The sequence below is a fragment of the Mustela erminea genome, chromosome 14, assembly GCF_009829155.1.
Source record: "Mustela erminea isolate mMusErm1 chromosome 14, mMusErm1.Pri, whole genome shotgun sequence".
Taxonomy (NCBI): domain Eukaryota; kingdom Metazoa; phylum Chordata; class Mammalia; order Carnivora; family Mustelidae; genus Mustela; species Mustela erminea.
Window position 1 is genome coordinate 35,145,222 of NC_045627.1, and position 17,928 is coordinate 35,163,149.

A 17,928-nucleotide genomic window follows, 5' to 3' on the forward strand; every position below is an offset into this window, starting at 1 on the left:
TACCTATGTGAGTATATGTACCAGATGAGAAGTAATATTTCTATGCCCTTTCAAAGCCTCCTAGAGATAATATTGGCTGACTGGTCTACTTTTAATTATAAACCTATGAGTGAGAAGAAAATGATATTCTAAAAACACCACCTGGCCTATGTATATGTTAAGCTCAGAGGAAAGATGGCCACTGAATGGTTCTCTTGAATTCCTTCCTCCCATTTGGTTGCCTCCAAATAGGGGGTTTTGGTTTGGTTTTCTTAGCTTTGTCTAGGAAGCCACCTGGTTCAGCTGGTGAAGCTCTGAATTTTGGGGAGAACAAAAAACTAAGAAGCCATTTGGTTCATTCAGTCAGTGAAACCCCTGACTTGTGGGGGAAGAATGAATACTAATGGAGGTACTCTTGGTTTCGTTTAGTTATCATTTTGTTCCTTCTGTGTTCATTCTGAACTTTCACCTAGGGAGATAGGGAATATGCCTTCTGCTCCTGAAGAAAGTCCATTAGGACATATTTTGAACAAATGGTTCAGAGGGCTGAAAAACAGCCAGAGAAAAAAAGCCTGGCTTGGCAAAAGGAAAGACAGGAGACAGAGATAAAGGAATGTTAGTCCAAACTTGCAGTCTGGCTCTGGCCTTGCCAATGGCTCCCCTACACCTCAGCCTCGGCCTCCCTCTCCTCCGGCTCCTGCACTACCACTGGCTAGCCAGCTCCTGTACCATCCTCAGCACCTCCAACACTATGGGCTCCTGCTCCTCCTACCCTTGCCATCAAGGAGCAAATGGCACCCCAAGCTGTTTCATGAGGTTCAAACTGAAGCACCTCCCAAATCAACACAAAGAGGCCCAGAGGTTCCCCTGGACTTAAACCACCCAGTTCAGATTTCCTCACTGGAGCCCCAGGTAAAACTGACAGCGGGGAACAAAACTGATTTTTTGGAGGACGTGCAACATACTCAGTATCAAAGCTAACTCAAGATAGTTGGTTTAATTAAAATAAACGTGTCTTTAGAGTTATCAGTATTAAATATAAACTTTTATTCTATCAAGGTTTACTAAAATGTCAAATAAATTCATGTTATCTCTGTTGCAATTTGTCAGCAAAAAGATGACTTAAAATGAAGATCAATTTTGTCTATCTCAAAATTTTCATAAGTAATTGTTAAGGACGAGTAGACTGAATAAATAAAATGGTACAAGGATGAGAATACACTTTTGTTGAGCGAAAAGAACATATTTTGTCCTACAATGAGGCTGTCCTATAAGAGACAATAAATTTCTCTTATTTAGAGAAAGAAAGCTTATGACTAAATCTGAATGTATAAAGGGAGCTGTAAGTATGTGAAGTAGAATTCTTGGAAAAGAATTTTAAGCATGTTCAGAACTGACTAAGATTGGAATGAATGAGTTTCTTTGTTTCTTTGGTTGGGGGGATAGGAGGGTGAGGTGGGGAGGAGATAACAGGAGAAGGAAAGAGAATCTCAAACTGGCTTCACGCCCAACACAGAGCTGGATGCAGGGCTAAATTCACAACCCTGAGATCATTACCTGAGCTGAAATCAAGAGTTGGAAGCTCAACCAACTGAGTCACACAGGCACCCCATGGAATAAAAGCGTTTTATTTTTTATTTTTAAAAAATATTTTATTGGGGCTCCTGAGTGGCTCAGTGGGTTGAGCGTCTGCCTTCGGCTGGGGTCATAATCTCAGGGTCCTGGGATCAAGCCCATCGGGCTCTCTGCTCAGCAGGAAGCCTGCTTCTGCCCCTCTCTCTGCCTGCCTCTCTGCCTACTAATGATTTCTGTCTGTCAAATAAATAAATAAAAATCTTTTTTAAAATAAATAAATAAATAATAAAGTATATGGTAGGGGTGCCTGCCTGGCTCAGAGAGTAAATTCTGTGACTCTTGATCTCAGGGTTGTGAGCTCAAGCCCCATGTTGGGAATAGAGCTTCCTTTACAAAAGTAAATAAATAAGAATAAAAATAAAGTGTACTCATTAAAAAAATAAAAGTACATTGGTGTAAAACTGAGATTTGGCTTTTTTCTCTGTTAAAAACATAAAGTTCTGTGGTGCCTGGGTGGCTCAGTAGCTTAAGTAAATGCCTTCAGCTCAGGTCATGATCCCAGGGTCCTAGGATTGAGCCCCATGTCAGGCTCCCTGCTCAGCAGAAAGCCTGCTTCTCCCTCCCCCTCTGCTTGCCGCTCTGCCTACTTGTGCTCTCTCTGAGAGTCTCTCTGTCAAATAAAGAAATAAAATCTTCCAAAAAAAAAAAAAAAGAGAGAGAGAGAGAAACAAAGTTTTCTTAGATTGTTGGTCTGGTCTTGATAAGAAATTATTTAAAAAAAAAAAAAAAAGTATTTTCCTTTCCTTTATCTGCCCAGAAAAACCAGTTTCTATATTTGTCATGATCAGGTCTTTGATTACTTAACAAAGTTAAAACTTGGTACGCCTGGGTGGCTCAGTTGGTTAAGCAGCTGCCTTCGGCTCAGGTCATGATCCCAGCGTCCTGGGATGGAGTTCCACATTGGGCTCCTTGCTCGGCAGGGAGCCTGCTTCTCCCTCTGCCTCTGTCTGCCTGTGCTCGCTCACTCTCTCTCCCTCTATCCCTGACAAATAAATAAATAAAATCTTTAAAAAAAAAAAAAAAAAACAAAGTTAAAACTTCCTCAATATTAAAGGAACTAACTTTTGCTAATAACTATACAACCTTCTATAGAATCTTTTATTGTCACCTTAGTTAAACAGATAATTAAAATTTTAGTTTTATAACAACCTATAATCTCGTTAAGGCAACTACTTTAAAACCTTCTGAGGTTTTGGGGTGTCTGGCTGGTTCAGTTGGAGGCAGGATTGGGAGCTCAAGCCACACATTGAATGTAGAGATTACTTAATCCCAGGATTGGGAGGGAGTTCCTGGGATTGGGAATTCAAGCTTCACATTGAATGTAGAGATTACTTAAATTTTGAAAAAGTGGGGGGAGGCCTGGGTGACACAGTCAGTAAGCGTCCGACTTTTAGCTTTCGCTCAGATCATGATCTCAGGGTTGTGACACTGAGCCCCACATTGGGCTTTGCACTCAGCAGAGTCTGTTTAGGATTCTCTCCCACTCTTTCTGCCCCTCCTACTCATGCTCACACTCACTCTCTCTCTCAAATAAATAAATAAATTCTTTAAAAAAACCCAAACAAACGAACGTCTGAGGTTTTTAACAAACTTCCCAAGATTCAAATTCTAAATGAAGGTGTTTTATCTAATTGGGCTTATTTATTCGGCATGTTGGGTTACAGGGGAAGCGCTGTCAAACAAATGGTGATAACCTTCTTAGGTTACATTGTATGAGTAAATGCTATAAGTGTTCCAGAAGTTATATGAAATTTCTAAAGTTTTAAGATGTCCTGGTATAAGGTCATCACTTGACATTCTAGTTACTGAAATGTTGTGTCACAGAAGTAACTGCATTTCCTTGTCAACTGCACTCTAATGAACTGTCATCCAGTATTTCACCATGTCCATCTTTTACTCTTAGATAAAAAATTTCATTTATTTATTTGAGGGAGAGAGAGTACAAGCAGGGGGTGGGGCAGGGAGAGGGAGAAGCAGACTCCCATTTGAGCAGGGAGCCTAATGTGGGGCTCAATCCCAGGACTCCGGGATCATGATCTGAGCTGAAGGCAGACGCTGAACCGACTGAGCTACCCAGACACCCCTAGTCTTTTGCTATTTATAGTTATTGTTCTGATGCTCTTGAAAACATGTTTGATTTTCAAGGAGATTCATGAAAAGGACTTTCTGGCAAATACAGGTTTCTGACATCTTTGAAATCATAAAACTAAACTGGGTAAGAATTTCCAGCACTAATGGAAAAGCTACATTCAATCAGAACAAGAATTAGTAACAGGGACTAAATGAATTGAGAAAGATGATCATAGTCTTATCTATAACTCTTCTTCGAAACATAGCTGTTTCTGTTTTCTTCTCCAGATTTAAAGAAAATTTTTCTCTCAAAATATCTGACTTACAGAAATATGATAAAATATTCCTTTGTGAACAAATTGAAACATTTATCTTTACTGCCTACCTGAATCCTCCAAAATTCACAAGCTTTCATTGAGTATTCTTTCTTTTAAGGCAATGAAGAATCTGTTCTCCTTGTAACAGGACACCATTGGAAACATTGATTACTTTGTCAAGACTTTGACTGGAAGGTCATATTTAGAGAAAGACATGCATAGACTCGGATATGACCAGTTTTAAAGAACTAAGGTTGACTTAATGGAGCCAATGGAGCCCCATGGAAATGCTGACCTGATCTTGCTAACAAAGTTCCCAGCAAACTTACCTGGTGAGTAAAGAAGGTCACTCCCTGGCAGATGCAGGAAACTCGGGCTATTTGGGGGAACTTGAGAAGAATTCACTTAAATTTACAGGTACTGTAGGCAAATCTGATCACAAGAATTTGGCTTGGCTTCTGGCCTTGCAAGGTTACTAAAAGTTCAGTCTACAATTCCTTGTAGGGGTGCCTGGCTGGCTCAGTTGGAATAGCATGCAACTCTTCATCTCAGGGTTGTGAGTTCGAGCTCCAAGATGGATGCAGAGATTACATAAATAAATACATAAATAAGTAAACAACATTTTATATATACACACACACACACACACATACACACACAAATAAAATAAAATTCCTTATACAAAGTTCCAGCAAAGCAGATTTAAAAGGACTAATACAGTCACAATCGCTGTTCTTGCTGTGCTTACATAAATAATTAGGCCAAGTTTGTTAAAACTGGACTTGTTTTACAAACAAATTGGTCTTCATTTGGTTATCTTTGATGAAAATAGGGGGGATTTTTTTTTTTTTTAAAGATTTTATTTATTTATTTATCAGAGAGAGAGAGGGAGAGAGAGCGAGCACAGGCAGACAGAGTGGCAGGCAGAGTCAGAGGGAGAAGCAGGCTCCCTGCCGAGCAAGGAGCCCGATGTGGGACTCGATCCCAGGACGCTGGGATCATGACCTGAGCCGAAGGCAGCTGCTTAACCAACTGAGCCACCCAGGCATCCCGAAAATAGGGGGGATTTTAAAGAGAAAAATTATGTTTCAATAACACACCTTTGAGCATGTTAGACTCCAGTTCTGATTAACTTTCCTTGAATGCTGTTGTTTGCCTAAGCTAGACATTTTGAGGTAAATGTCAGAAAAACTGCCACAATAGCCCATGTATAGACAATCTTCATGCCTATTACTCTGTGAGAGTAATAAAAGGACCCCATGGACATAGAATTATTTGAACAGCTGGACAATGGGATGAACTCCCCAACAACTTTGTTTTGTTTTGTTTTGTTTTGTTTATTTTTTATTTTTTTAAAGATTTTATTTATTTATTTGACAGAGAGAAATCACAAGTAGACGGAGAGGCAGGCAGAGAGAGAGGAAGGGAAGCAGGCTCCCTGCTGAGCAGAGAGCCCGATGAGGGACTCGATCCCGGTACCCTGAGATCACGACCCAAGCCGAAGGCAGCGGCTCAACCCACTGAGCCACCCAGGCGCCCCCAACCCCAACAACTTTGTAATTCAACTATCACCTTGACCGATTTTGTATGGCTGGGATGGCAAAACTGATCCTTAAAGCCAGAGCAGGAGCACCTGGGTGGCACAATAGGTTAAGCGTCCAACTCTGGTTTCGGCTCAGGTCATAATCTCAGAGTCATGAGATCGAGCCCTACCTCAGGCTCTGTGCTTTGCATGGAGTCTGCTTGGGATTCTCTCTCCTTCTCCCTCTGCCACTCATGCTCTTTCTAAAATATATAAATGAATCTTTAAAAAAAAATAAATATAAAATAAAAGCCAGAGCATATTCCACTCCATGGGGTTAGCTATGGAGTTATGGAAACAGTGGATGGCCCCACCTTTATTATAACTGGATTGGACAGTGCACTGAGGAACGCCCCTATCTCCTGGGATGAGTCACCTCCCACTTGCCAGCAATTCTTCCTAATTAGGATAATGTTAAAGCTCGACATCAGGCAAAGAGGAGTTCTTGGTGACTTTATCCCTTAGCCATATTTGTCCCACGAGTCATCTCTATTGATGAAGAATTATAAAGAGAAGCTTTAGCTGGGGATACAGCAGCCACTCTTAAACAGACCTGGAATGGAGTCACCTTCCGAAATGATGAAACCACATGGATTCAAAATGTGGTCCTCCAAGGAGCACCTGGGCGGCTCAGTCAGTTAAGTGTCTGCCTTCGACTCAGGTCATGATCTCAGGGTCCTGGGATTAAGCCGCATGTTAGGCTCCCTGCGCAGTGGGAAGATTGCTTATACTTCTCTCTGCCCTCCCCCACCACTTGTGTGCATGTGTGTGCTCTCTCTCTAATAAAATCTTTTTAAAAAATAGTTAGAAAAAAAAAGTGGTCCTCAAAACCTGAATGGCCCTTGATATCTTGATTGCAGCCTAAGGAGGCACCTGTGCTTTCATTAAAAGTGTTTCTATTCCTTGGGGTGCCTGGGTGGCTCAGTGGGTTAAGCCTCTGCCTTAGGCTCAGGTCATGATCTCAGGGTCCTGAGATAGAGCCCTGCATTGGGCTCTCTACTCACCAGGTAGCCTGCTTCTCCCTCTTTCTCTGCCTGCCTCTCTGCATACTTGTGCTCTCTCTATCAATAAATATAAAAATCTTAAAAAAAAAAAGTGTTTATATTCCAAATTACTTTAAAGATTTAACTAAAGCCTGGGATACCTGGGTGGCTCAGTCGGTTAAGCGTCTGCCTTAGGCTCAGGTCATGATCCCAAGATCCTGGGATTAAGTACGGCATCGGGCTCCTTGCTTAGCGGGGAGACTGCTTCTCCCTCTGCCTGCCACTCCTCTGCTTGGGCTCTCTATATCTCTGTCTCCAACAAATAAATAAATAAAACCTTTTAAAGAAATAATGTAACTAAAGCCAGGAAAGATGTAAACAAAACATCACCGCTATAGGTGCCCTAGCTCTAGATCCTTTTAACAACTGGCTAAATTTGATTCCTCCCAAATGGAAATATACCCTGCTAAGCACTGCTCTATTTCTTGTTCTTTTTCTTTTTAGTTGTTAAAATTTGACTTTTTTCATTTGTCAAACAGGAACCTGTGCCACTCGAAGAAGCTTAGAGATGCTTTTACTGTCTATTTCAGGAGGGACTTAAGAAATGAAGCTCTCGGGGTGCGTGGGTGGCTCAGTGGGTCAAAGCCTCTGCCTTCGGCTCAGGTCATGATCCCAGGGTCCTGGGATTGAGCCCCACATCAGGCTCTCTGCTCAGCGGGGAGCCTGCTTCCCCTCTCTCTCTGCCTGCTTTTCTGCTTACTTGTAACCTCTGTCTGTCAAATAAATAAATAAAATCTTTAAAAAGAAAAAAAAAAAAGCTCTCCTACACTGTCAGAGTCACAGAGTCATTCCAAAACCCCTACACTGTCTCCCTCAGTAGGAAATAGCTACAGAAGAAATGACTGTCATCCCTTTTTCCTTCCATAGAAAAGGAATGGTGTTTTGGTGTTGGGGATTTGAAAAGACTTCAACTACTTCCATTTTGACCTCAGTTTGTGCTTTCTCATTGCTTAAGTTCTCCTTTCCAGCTTATCTCTTAACTCAGGCAAAAGACACTGCAAGCAAACATCCCATGATGGGTAGAAAACCACCCCTCAAGCAATGACAAGTGCCTTGACACCAGCATGACCCAGCATGACTGATGCCAAGACAATTACTGACCGGACCTTTAATGCCCACCTGCATGTACTTACTGACCTTTGTTCCACATTTTCCTTATATAAACCTAGAAGTATTTTCACCACTTTAGAGCGGTCTTTGAGACATTAGTCCATTGTCTTCTGGGTGATGGTTACTGAAATAAATTTCTTTCCCGATGGTCACTGAAATAAATTTCGTTCCTGTTTCACCACCACCCAGTCTCTGTTCTTTGGATTTTATCAGTGGCAAGTGGCCAAACCTGGTCTGTTTGGGACCCATGGAACCAGGTGCTCTTGAACCCCTGCCCCAGTTTCAAAGAGAGGAATAGATATTAGAAATTGGATAATAAAGGATTGAAGCAAAGGAGCATATACAGACTCTCATCAATTAATCTCCTTCCTCCCCAACTTCTCAATGAATATGGAAGGAGATTTTAGTTTTCAAAGATGGCTTCCCTCCCTAGCTCACTACCTTCCTTCCCATCTGAGGCTACCACAGTAGGAGTAGTAAGGTCTGAGGAAAGTGCCTCCAAGTCTCCTTGAGATTCTCAAAACTACAGTGTGCAATCTGTCCTAATAATAACAACCTGTTCTAATAAAAACCTAATAACAGCACCATACATCCATTCTCACTCCTGACATCCAGCCTCTGTCCTGATTGGTTGCTACACATGCTATCCTGATTGTTAAATATTTTGAATATAAAAAAAATATTTTGAATATCACCTTTATTTAAACTAAAATTTTCCCTGTGTTACAAATGAGACAAAAAAAGGAACAAGTAATTCAGGTGGCTGGCTCAAGACCATGTAACAAGTCACTGGCATAGGAGATTTAATAACATCCTCTAATATTTAAGGAGGACTTCTGATCTTTTTTTTTTTTTTTTTAAGATTTTATTTATTTGAGAGAGAGCGAGAGTGAGAGAGCACAAGTAGGGGGAGTGGCAGAGAAAGCAGCAGAAGCAGGCTCCCTCCTGAGCAGGGAAGCCAGACACAGGGTTTGATCCCAGGATCCGGAGATCATGACCTGGGCCGAAGAAAGTCGATTAAGTGACTGAGACACCCAGGTGCCCCAGGAGGATTTAAGATCTTTCAGAATATTTTCAAAGCAATTCTTTGATCTTCAGAACAATTCAGAAAGAGAGAGTTGGACAAACACAAGCTCCACATTAACAAATGGAATGCGAATTATGGAAAGTTTAAATGATCTGCCCATGATCAATATAACGTAAGTAATAGAGGCCAGCCAGATCCTGGATCCAGGATCCTGGAAGTGTTCTGAACATTTGACCTCCTAACCTTGAGCCAAAACACCAAACTGGAATAGTCCGGAGAAGGCAGCAAACAGAACTCAGCTTACCACTTCTAGTTTCTAACTCTTGCCTCTTTTTTCTCTATCCCATCACTTAGTTCAATAAGAACTGGCAGAGCAAGACTGATTTCAAACAACTGAAACATACAGAAGGAAAGAAGACTCTTCTTAAATACAAACCTTGATTCTCAGTCCCTAGTTTTTCCTTTTTCTGGTTGACTAAGGTTCCTCATGTACTGGATTTTAATTGTAAGATGAGGGACATGCTGAAGTTCAAAAAGCTTTAAAATAAGCTCAGTTGAAATGTGAAAAACACACCACTTTTTATCTTGGCAAATATAAAAATTTCCAAACTTACATTCAAAGGCCACCAAAGGTACAGGAGCAAAGATACCTGATATAAAGAAACTAGAACATTCAATCCAACTATTTACAATCATAGGAACAAAATATAAACTGTAATTACTCAAACATGGTAATAAAATATAATCATTAAATAATGGAAGCACTAGTCTTATGTGTAATTGTTAGCATTTTAAAAAACTTTTTTCTCTAGGGGCGCCTGGGTGGCTCAGTGGGTTAAAGCCTCTGCCTTCCGCTCAGGTCATGATCCCAGGGTCCTGGGATTGAGTCCCCCATGGGGCTCTCTGCTTGGTGGGAAGGGAGCCTGCTTCTCTCTCTCTCTGCCAGTCTTTCTGCCTACTTGTGATCTCTCTCTCTCTCTCTCAAATAAATAAAATCTTTTAAAAAAAAAAACTTTTTTCTCTAAAAATTAAAATTTATAATCAAAGTTCCTTTTAGTTATTATTATTTTCTAATATGTACTGAAAACGTGATGTTAACATGTCTTTCATTTCAGAAAAATGAAACTAGAAATACCCTTTGAATGAATAATGCTATTCAATAATCAAATGCTGTGAAAAGGCAGCAACACAAAGTCTTCAGGATTTAACTCATATTCATAATCCAACTTAATCTTTCTTACAAGCTTCAAAGAAAAACTTTTGATCAGTCACTTGTAAAGCTGAATATAAAAGACAGAAAATTTTAAAAGTGACGTATAATATTATACATCATATGTTGTAATTTAGGGGCACCAGAGTGGCTCAGTTGGTTAAGCGTCGGCCTTCAGCTCAGGTCTGGATCTCAGGGTCCTGGCACAGAGCTCCACATCGGGCTCCCCGTTCAGAGAGCAGTCTGCTTCTCTCTCTCCCTCTCCCTTTCCCCCTCTCCTTGCTTATGCTCTCTCCCTCTCAAATAAATAGAATTCCCTAAAAAATTTTCATAATGTAGAATCTTATTAAAATTTCTCTTCCATAAAATGAAGACAATCATAGAATTTTCCACACCGTATTTTTCTGTGGACTACATGTCAAGTGCCTTAAGATTACATGTCAAGTGCTCAGGTCTATATATGATTCATAGCAAGTAATCAATACTTGTTAGCTAATGTTACTCACTAGCACGATCATGCCAGTATAACATACTGAAACATTTCTATACCAGTTGGCCAACAGCTGTTGTTCCAACTCTAACATCCCTACCATGGCTCTGGTAGCCCTCTAGGCCTACCAAAACTCCCACCACCACTATCACCACATACTACTCATGTATCAATCACTAACAAGTTAACTGGAGGCTTTCAGAACCAGTCCTATTTATTAGGACCTCTATAGTTGTATTGTTAAATATTTTCAATATTATTCCTGGTTATTTTTACTACTTACTGAACTTGGATCAGCCATCAAGGAGTCAAGAAAAGCTAAATAAGGGGCACCTGGGTGGCTCAGTGGGTTAAGCCTCTGCCTTCAGCTCAGATCATGATCCCATGTCCTGGGATCGAGCCCCGCATCGGGCTCTCTGCTCAGCAGGGAGCCTGCTTCCCTCTCTCTCTCTCTCTCTCTCTCTGCCTGCCTCTCTGCCTACTTGTGATCTCTGTCAAATAAATAAGTAAAATCTTAAAAAAAAAGAAAAAGAAAAGCTAAATAAACATTGGATAAGGCAAAACCATAAATGAGGACTATATAGGTAGAACAATAAGGCTGAAGAGTCACCGGTTTCAGAGTCAGAAGTTGTATCTAGAAAGTCTCTAAGACCTGTCATCCAAGAACAAGAATGTCATCCCAATAACCAGGAAGGTAGATGATTATCTATAGCCATAGTGTCCCCAATATCTATCCAATATCTATTCCTTTTGGAACCTACATGCTCAAAACATCTGTCTCTACTACTCTCCCCAACCACACCACACATGTATATCTCAAGGGTTTTAGATATTCTGATACATGGAATTTTTTTACTAGTCCTTTATAGCTACATATTTAAATGAACTTCTGGTCTGATAAAACTACAATTAAAAACTTTGTTGCTAAATATCATTGTATACATCTTCACTTTCTCTCTTAAATAAAATTACTGAGGGGGGATATGGGGTAACTGGGTGATAGGCATTATGGAGGGCACATGATGTAATGAGCACTGGGTATGTAATGAGGACTGGTAAATCACTGAAGTCTACCTCTGAAACTAATAACTCACTGTATGCTAATTAAATTGAAATAAATTGAAATTAAATTTAAGAGTAAATAAAAATAAAATTACTGAACTTAGTATATGACAGAGGTGGTACTTAAAGTCAAAAAAAAAGGTAAGTTATTGAGTAAGTACTGTTGGCATCAGTGACTAGCCATTTGGAGAAAAATTTTATTCAATCCCTACTTCATTCTTTATATAAAAATAAACATTAAAAAAATCAACATAAAAAAATCATCAATATAAAAAAAGTTTTAAGAATAAATAAACTTGGGGCGCCTGGGTGGCTCAGTGGGTTAAGCCTCTGCCTTCAGCCTGGGTCATGATCTCAGGGTCGTGGGATCAAGCCCTGCATCAGGCTCTCTGCCACCCACCCCCCGCCGCCCCTCACCACCTTCCTCTCTGCCTACTTGTGATCTCTATCAAATAAATAAATAAAATCTTAAAAAAAAAAGAGAGAGAGAGAGAGAGAGAGAAATAATAATACAAAATTCTGGGGTGCCTGGGTGGCTCAGTGGGTTAAAGCCTCTGCCTTCCGCTCAGGTCATGGTCCCAGGGTCCTGGGATCAAGCCCTACATCCTGCTCTCTGCTCAGCAGGGCACCTGCTTCCTCCTCTCTCTCTCTGCCTGCCTCTCTGCCTATGTGAGATCTCTGCTTGTCAAATAAATAAATTTTTTTAAAAATCTTTTTTTTTTTTTTTTAAGATTTTTTTATTTATTTGACAGAAAGAAATCACAAGTAGGCAGAGAGAGAGGAAGAAGCAGGTTCTCCGCTGAGCAGAGAGCCCGACTCGGGGCTCGATCCCAGGACTCTGGGATCATGACCTGAGCTGAAGGCAGAGGCTTTAACCCACTGAGCCACCCAGGCACCCCTAAAAAAATCTTTAAAAAAAATAAAAAATAGGGGCGCCTGGGTGGCTCAGTGGGTTAAGCCGCTGCCTTCGGCTCAGGTCATGATCTCAGGGTCCTGGGATCAAGTCCCGCATCGGGCTCTCTGCTCAGCAGGGAGCCTGCTTCCTTCTCTCTCTCTCTGCCTGCCTCTCAGTGTACTTGTAATTTCTCTCTGTCAAATAAATAAATAAAATCTTTAAAAAAAAAAAATTAAAATTAAAAAAAATGAAAAATAAAAAATAAAAAATATTGAGGCGATAGCATAACCCAACTTCTACTGGTGTGGGGATGCAGGTGTGTGGATGTGTGTGAGGATTTTGGATAACGTTCCCTAAAAAAAAATTACGAGGTTAAAAGACAAATATAAAACTGATATATAAATTATTAGTAATATTTGACAGGAAAAAAACAATGTCCTAATTCCCAAATTCATAAAAATAATTTTTTATAGTTTTTAAGCAAAAATGAGTATTTAAAAAATAGAAACAACTCAGGCAGAAAATGAAAGAAACATAAATGGTCAATACACATTGGAAAGCTGATCAACCTTACTCATAATTAGTTACTAAATATTAAAAATTTGGTAAGACCCAGTACAGGTATGGTATGTAAGGGAAAATTTCATTGAAAGCATTATGAAGATCAGCTTGGCAACGCCTATCAAATTTTCAATGCACATATCCCTTGATAAAGTAATTTCCCTTGCCAAAATACATTCTACAAATAAAATAACACAAGTAGGGGCGCCTGGGTGGCTCAGTGGGTTAAGCCTCTGCCTTCAGCTCAGGTCATGATCCTGGGGTCCTGGGATCGAGCCCCAAATGGGGCTCTCTGCTTGGCAGGGAGCCTGCTTCCTCCTCTCTCTCTGCCTGCTTCTCTGACTACTTGTGATCTCTTGTCTGTCAAATAAATAAATACAATCTTTAAAAAAAAATACTAACACAAGTATTACTTGTGAAAAAAAACTGAAAATATTCCAAATGCCAGTCAATAGGAGATTGGATTAAATAAATCACAATACATTCATAGATTAGAATATAACATCAGATCTTTAAAAATAATAAGAAAGATCTATGTATTGATATAGAAAAGTCTTGAGATTACTGTAAAAAAAATGTTCTGGGCACCTGGGTTGCTCAGTTGATTAAGCCTCTACCTTTGGCTCAGGTCATGATCCCAGAGTCCTGGGATCAAGCCCCGCATTTGGCTCCCTGCTCAGTGAGAAGCCTGCTTCTCCCTTCCCTACTCCCCCAGCCTGTATTCCCTCTTTCACTGTCTCTCTCTCTCTCAAATAAATAAATAATTTTTTTTTTAAAAAGCATATATAAGAAACTGCTAATAGATTGCTTCTAGGAAGTGGAACTATTTTATTTGTATAGGAGCATGTATTATTATTATTATTATTATTATAGTCATTATTTTTTTCAATGTTTGAAAAAAAAAATAAACATTTCCAGAAGTAGAATTGTCAAAGGGAATGTACATTGTTCACGTGGTTGTATATTTAAATTTCCTTACCTTTTCCTTTATTTATTTATTTTTTTTAAGATTTTATTCATTTGACAGAGAGAGAGAGAACACAAGCAGGTGGAGTGGGGGTTGGGGTTTGGAAGCAGGCTTCCCGCTGAGCAGGGAGCCCGATGTGGAGCTCAATCCCATGACCCCGGGATCATGACTACAGATGAAGGCAGACGCTCAACGACTGAGTGAGCCACCTAGCAGCCCCTCTTTACCTTTTTGTGCTGTAAAAAAATTTTTTATTAGTTTGGATATTAATTCTTTCTTTTATAATTGAGTATAGGAAGATGACAAATGTGTGCTACTTAATCAATGTCACAAATATTACCTAAGCCAAATTAAGCATTTTAGTAGAAAATTAATTTGTCAGAAATAAAATACACCCAGGCACTTGGGTGGCTCAGTTGGTTAAGCAACTGCCTTTGACTCAGGTCATGATCCCAGAGCCCTAGGATCAAGTTCTGCATGGGCTCCCTGCTCAGCAGGAAGTCTGCTTCTGCTTCTCCCTCTCACTCTCCCCCATCCCTGCTGTGTTCTCTCTCTCAAATAAAAAAACTATTTAAAAAAATAATAATAAATAAAAAGAAAGAGAAAAGAAGAAAGAAAGAAAATACATCCCTCCTCTTACCTGCCATGGATCCAGCCATTAATCTGTGCACATGACCAGAAACTCCCAGCTTTGTAGTAATTAACTAGAAATCAAAAACATCAAATTAAATGGAATATTTTTAAGTACTTCTCATTTTGCTGTTTCATAATGAAATCCATTATGAAATCCACTAAGAAGGAAATTAGTGTTAAACATAAGTAAAACGAGCGCAAGTGTATAAAGGTGAGCAGAGTTACAGCACCTGGTGAGCAGGTCAGGTATTTCCTTTGTAGCCTTCTGCTCGAGTTCTGCACATTTACAATCCTAACTTAGAATTGCCAAATACACTACATCGAACATTGATGACCACATATACTTAAAGAGTGAGTGGCAGTAGTACAAATAAAATACTAGTACAGGCAATGAAGTCTTGATATACTGATGACATCAGTTCTGACTGATGACCTTTAAAATGTTGTTCCCATTCTATTGCTTACATTTCTTTTGAAGATACTCTATGAAATTTCACATACTCCACCATTTTCTGTGTTAAGATGTTTGAGAAGATAAACTTTCAGTCCAACAGAGAAGAGAAAGTCAATGAGTAGGATGGGAAATGCTAACTGATAAGCATTACTCAAAACCGGACTTTCACCATAGGATTTCACTATTTTGGGGGGCATGGGTGGCTCAGTGGGTTAAAGCCTCTGCCTCCAGTTCAGGTCATGGTCCCAGGGTCCTGGGATCGAGCCCTGCTTCGGGCTCTCTGCTCAGCGGGGAGCCTGCTTCCCCTTCTCTATCTCTCTGCCTGCCTCTCTGCCTACTTGTGATCTCTGTCAAATAAATAAATAAAATCTTTAAAAAAAAAAAAAAAAAAAGGACTTCACTATTTTATTTAGTAAGAAAATCCAAAGCCACAATGTTCCTTTCCTACAATCGAGAAACAAAAGGCACATTAGAAAGCTATTAATATTTAATGGATTTATTAACAACTTAGAGTATATTCTGGCTCTTCTTCATAAGTGTGTACATAAACAATTTGCTCAAAAATGGGACGCCTGGGTGGCTCAGTTGGTTAAGCAGCTGCCTTCGGCTCAGGTCATGATCCCAGCATCCTGGGATCGAGTCCCGCATCAGGCTCCTTGCTCAGTGGGGAGCCTGCTTCTCCCTCTGCCTCTGCCTGCCACTCTGTCTGCCTGTGCTCACTCTAAGAAATAAATAAGTAAAATCTTTTAAAAAAAAAAGAAAAAAAAAAGACTAACAATTCCAGAATAGATAACTCCTAAACTAAGTTATATTTTAAAATTTAAACTACCACAAGTCTTTATCCTTCAAAAAGGCATTACTTTACCCATTCACTCAAAGTAACATTAAAGGCCAAAGTAAATGCCTTGTCAACTAAGTATGATATTCAAGGACACAAAAAGGAAAGATAAAAGTTCAAGTACCGTTTTATAATGCTCAAATGCCATAAACTGGATTGCACCATAGGGAAATATTCGAATCATCATTGCACCATTCCCTTTATATAATCCAAGGTATCCCTCCTTCTGGGGAACAGCACGCAATGCAGAAAATACTCCTATATTTAGAAAAACGTTTAGAAGAAAAATACTATTAAAACAGAGAAAACTAAATTCAAATTTTCATGATAATCATAGAAAAGATTACTATGCCATCATTCATGATATAATTCTGTGTGAGGAATTACATGAACAGTAATATATGTTTAGCAGTTAAACCTACTTAAGATACATAAGTCCAAATTATACAAAAATATCTCATGTAAAAATACAAAACATATTTTAGCAAAAACATAAAAACCCCCAGCCATACATTATAGTAAATTATATTACAATTATCACAAATTATGTTAACTTACAGCAATCTAAAAAATATTAACAGAAATATATTCAAGGACCAGATAACTGCATTGCAGGTGATTAACTCTGAAAGGATAAAGGAAGATTTCCCAGACTGACCTAGATACATGTGTGGTTTGTTTACATAAGGGAATTGCTAAATAAAAGAAACAATTTTTATTTTTTAAAAAGATTGTATTTATTTATTTGAGAGAGAAAACACACTAGAGACAGAGTAAGCATGAGTGGGGGTCAGAGAGAGTGGGAGAAGCAGTCTCCCCACTGAGCAGGGAGCATGACACAGGGCTCGATCCCAAGACCCTGGGATCATGACCTGAGCTGAAGGTAGATGCCCAACTAACTGAGCCACCCAGGTGCCCCAAAGAAACAAATTTTAAAAATTATTAAAACTATTTAAATTTGGGGGAAACTTTCCATTAGAACACTTTAATAAGGAAGATGATAAAGGCCTGAGTTCTAATCTTACATATTAATATATTATTTATTCTACTAATGTCAGTCACTACTCTTATTTGCAGCATAGACTTCTCATAAACAAATCACAGGGCACCTGAGTGGCTCAATGGGTTAAGCCTCTGCCTTGGCTCAGGTCATGATTTCAGGGTCCTGGGATCAAGCCCCACATCAGGCTCTCTGCTCAGTAGGGAGCCTGCTTCTCCCTCTCTCTCTGCCTGCCTCTCTGCCTACTTGTGATCTCTATCTATCAAATATATAAAATAAATATTAAAAAAAAAAAAAAAACAACAGGGGCGCCTGGGTGGTTAAAGCCTCTGCCTTTGGCTCAGGTCATGATCCCAGTGTTCTGGGATCAAGCCCCGCAACCGGCTCTCTGCTCGGCAGGGAGCCTGCTTCCTCCTCTCTCTCTGCCTGCCTCTCCGCCTACTTGTGATATCTCTCTGTCAAATAAATAAATAAAACCTTAAAAAAAAAAGTTTTGATGCTTTAGAAGTAAAGTTACACATTTTTAAAAAGAAGCTAAAGTAGAAGTTTTATTCAATAGCACATTTTCATCATCTTTGTGAAAATTCATGTTTAAAAAAGCAAAACTTGGGGCGCCTGGGTGGCTCAGTGGGTTAAAGCCTCTGCTTTCGGCTCAGGTCATGGTCTCAGGGTCCTGGGATCGAGCCCCGCATCGGGCTTTCTGCTCAGCAGGGAGCCTGCTTCCTCCTCTCTCTCTCTCTGCCTGCCTCTCTGCCTACTTGTGATCTGTCTGTCAAATAAATAAATAAAATCTTTTAAAAAAAATAAATAAATAAAAAAGCAAAACTTGGGATGCCTGGGTGGCTCAGTTGGTTAAGCATCTGCCTTTGGCTAAGGTCATGATCTCACGGTCCTGGGATCAAGTCCTACATTGGGCTCCTTGCTCAGTGGGGAGTCTGCTCCTCCCCTTCTGCTCCCCCTGCTTGTAATATCTAACAAATAAATAAAATCTTAAAAAATAAAATAAAATAAAAATAAAAAAGCAAAATTTTACAAATTATGCATGCATATAAAAA

At 39.7% G+C, this 17,928-nt stretch overlaps 1 protein-coding gene across 2 annotated transcripts in view; it reads right to left on the reverse strand.

Annotated features, from left to right (window-relative positions):
- Window positions 1-17,928, reverse strand: part of SLC25A16 (solute carrier family 25 member 16) — a 47,050-nt gene that overhangs the window by 18,822 nt on the left and 10,300 nt on the right. The window contains exons 3-4 of one of the 2 annotated variants that reach the window (XM_032312973.1): window positions 15,998-16,131; window positions 14,589-14,652 (exon numbers count right to left, since the gene is read on the reverse strand). In XM_032312973.1, the coding sequence (XP_032168864.1) occupies window positions 14,589-14,652; window positions 15,998-16,131 (198 nt within the window). Of the gene's footprint in view, window positions 1-4,330; window positions 4,560-14,588; window positions 14,653-15,997; window positions 16,132-17,928 lie in introns of those variants that run through there. The other variant, XM_032312974.1, reaches the window with a different exon arrangement.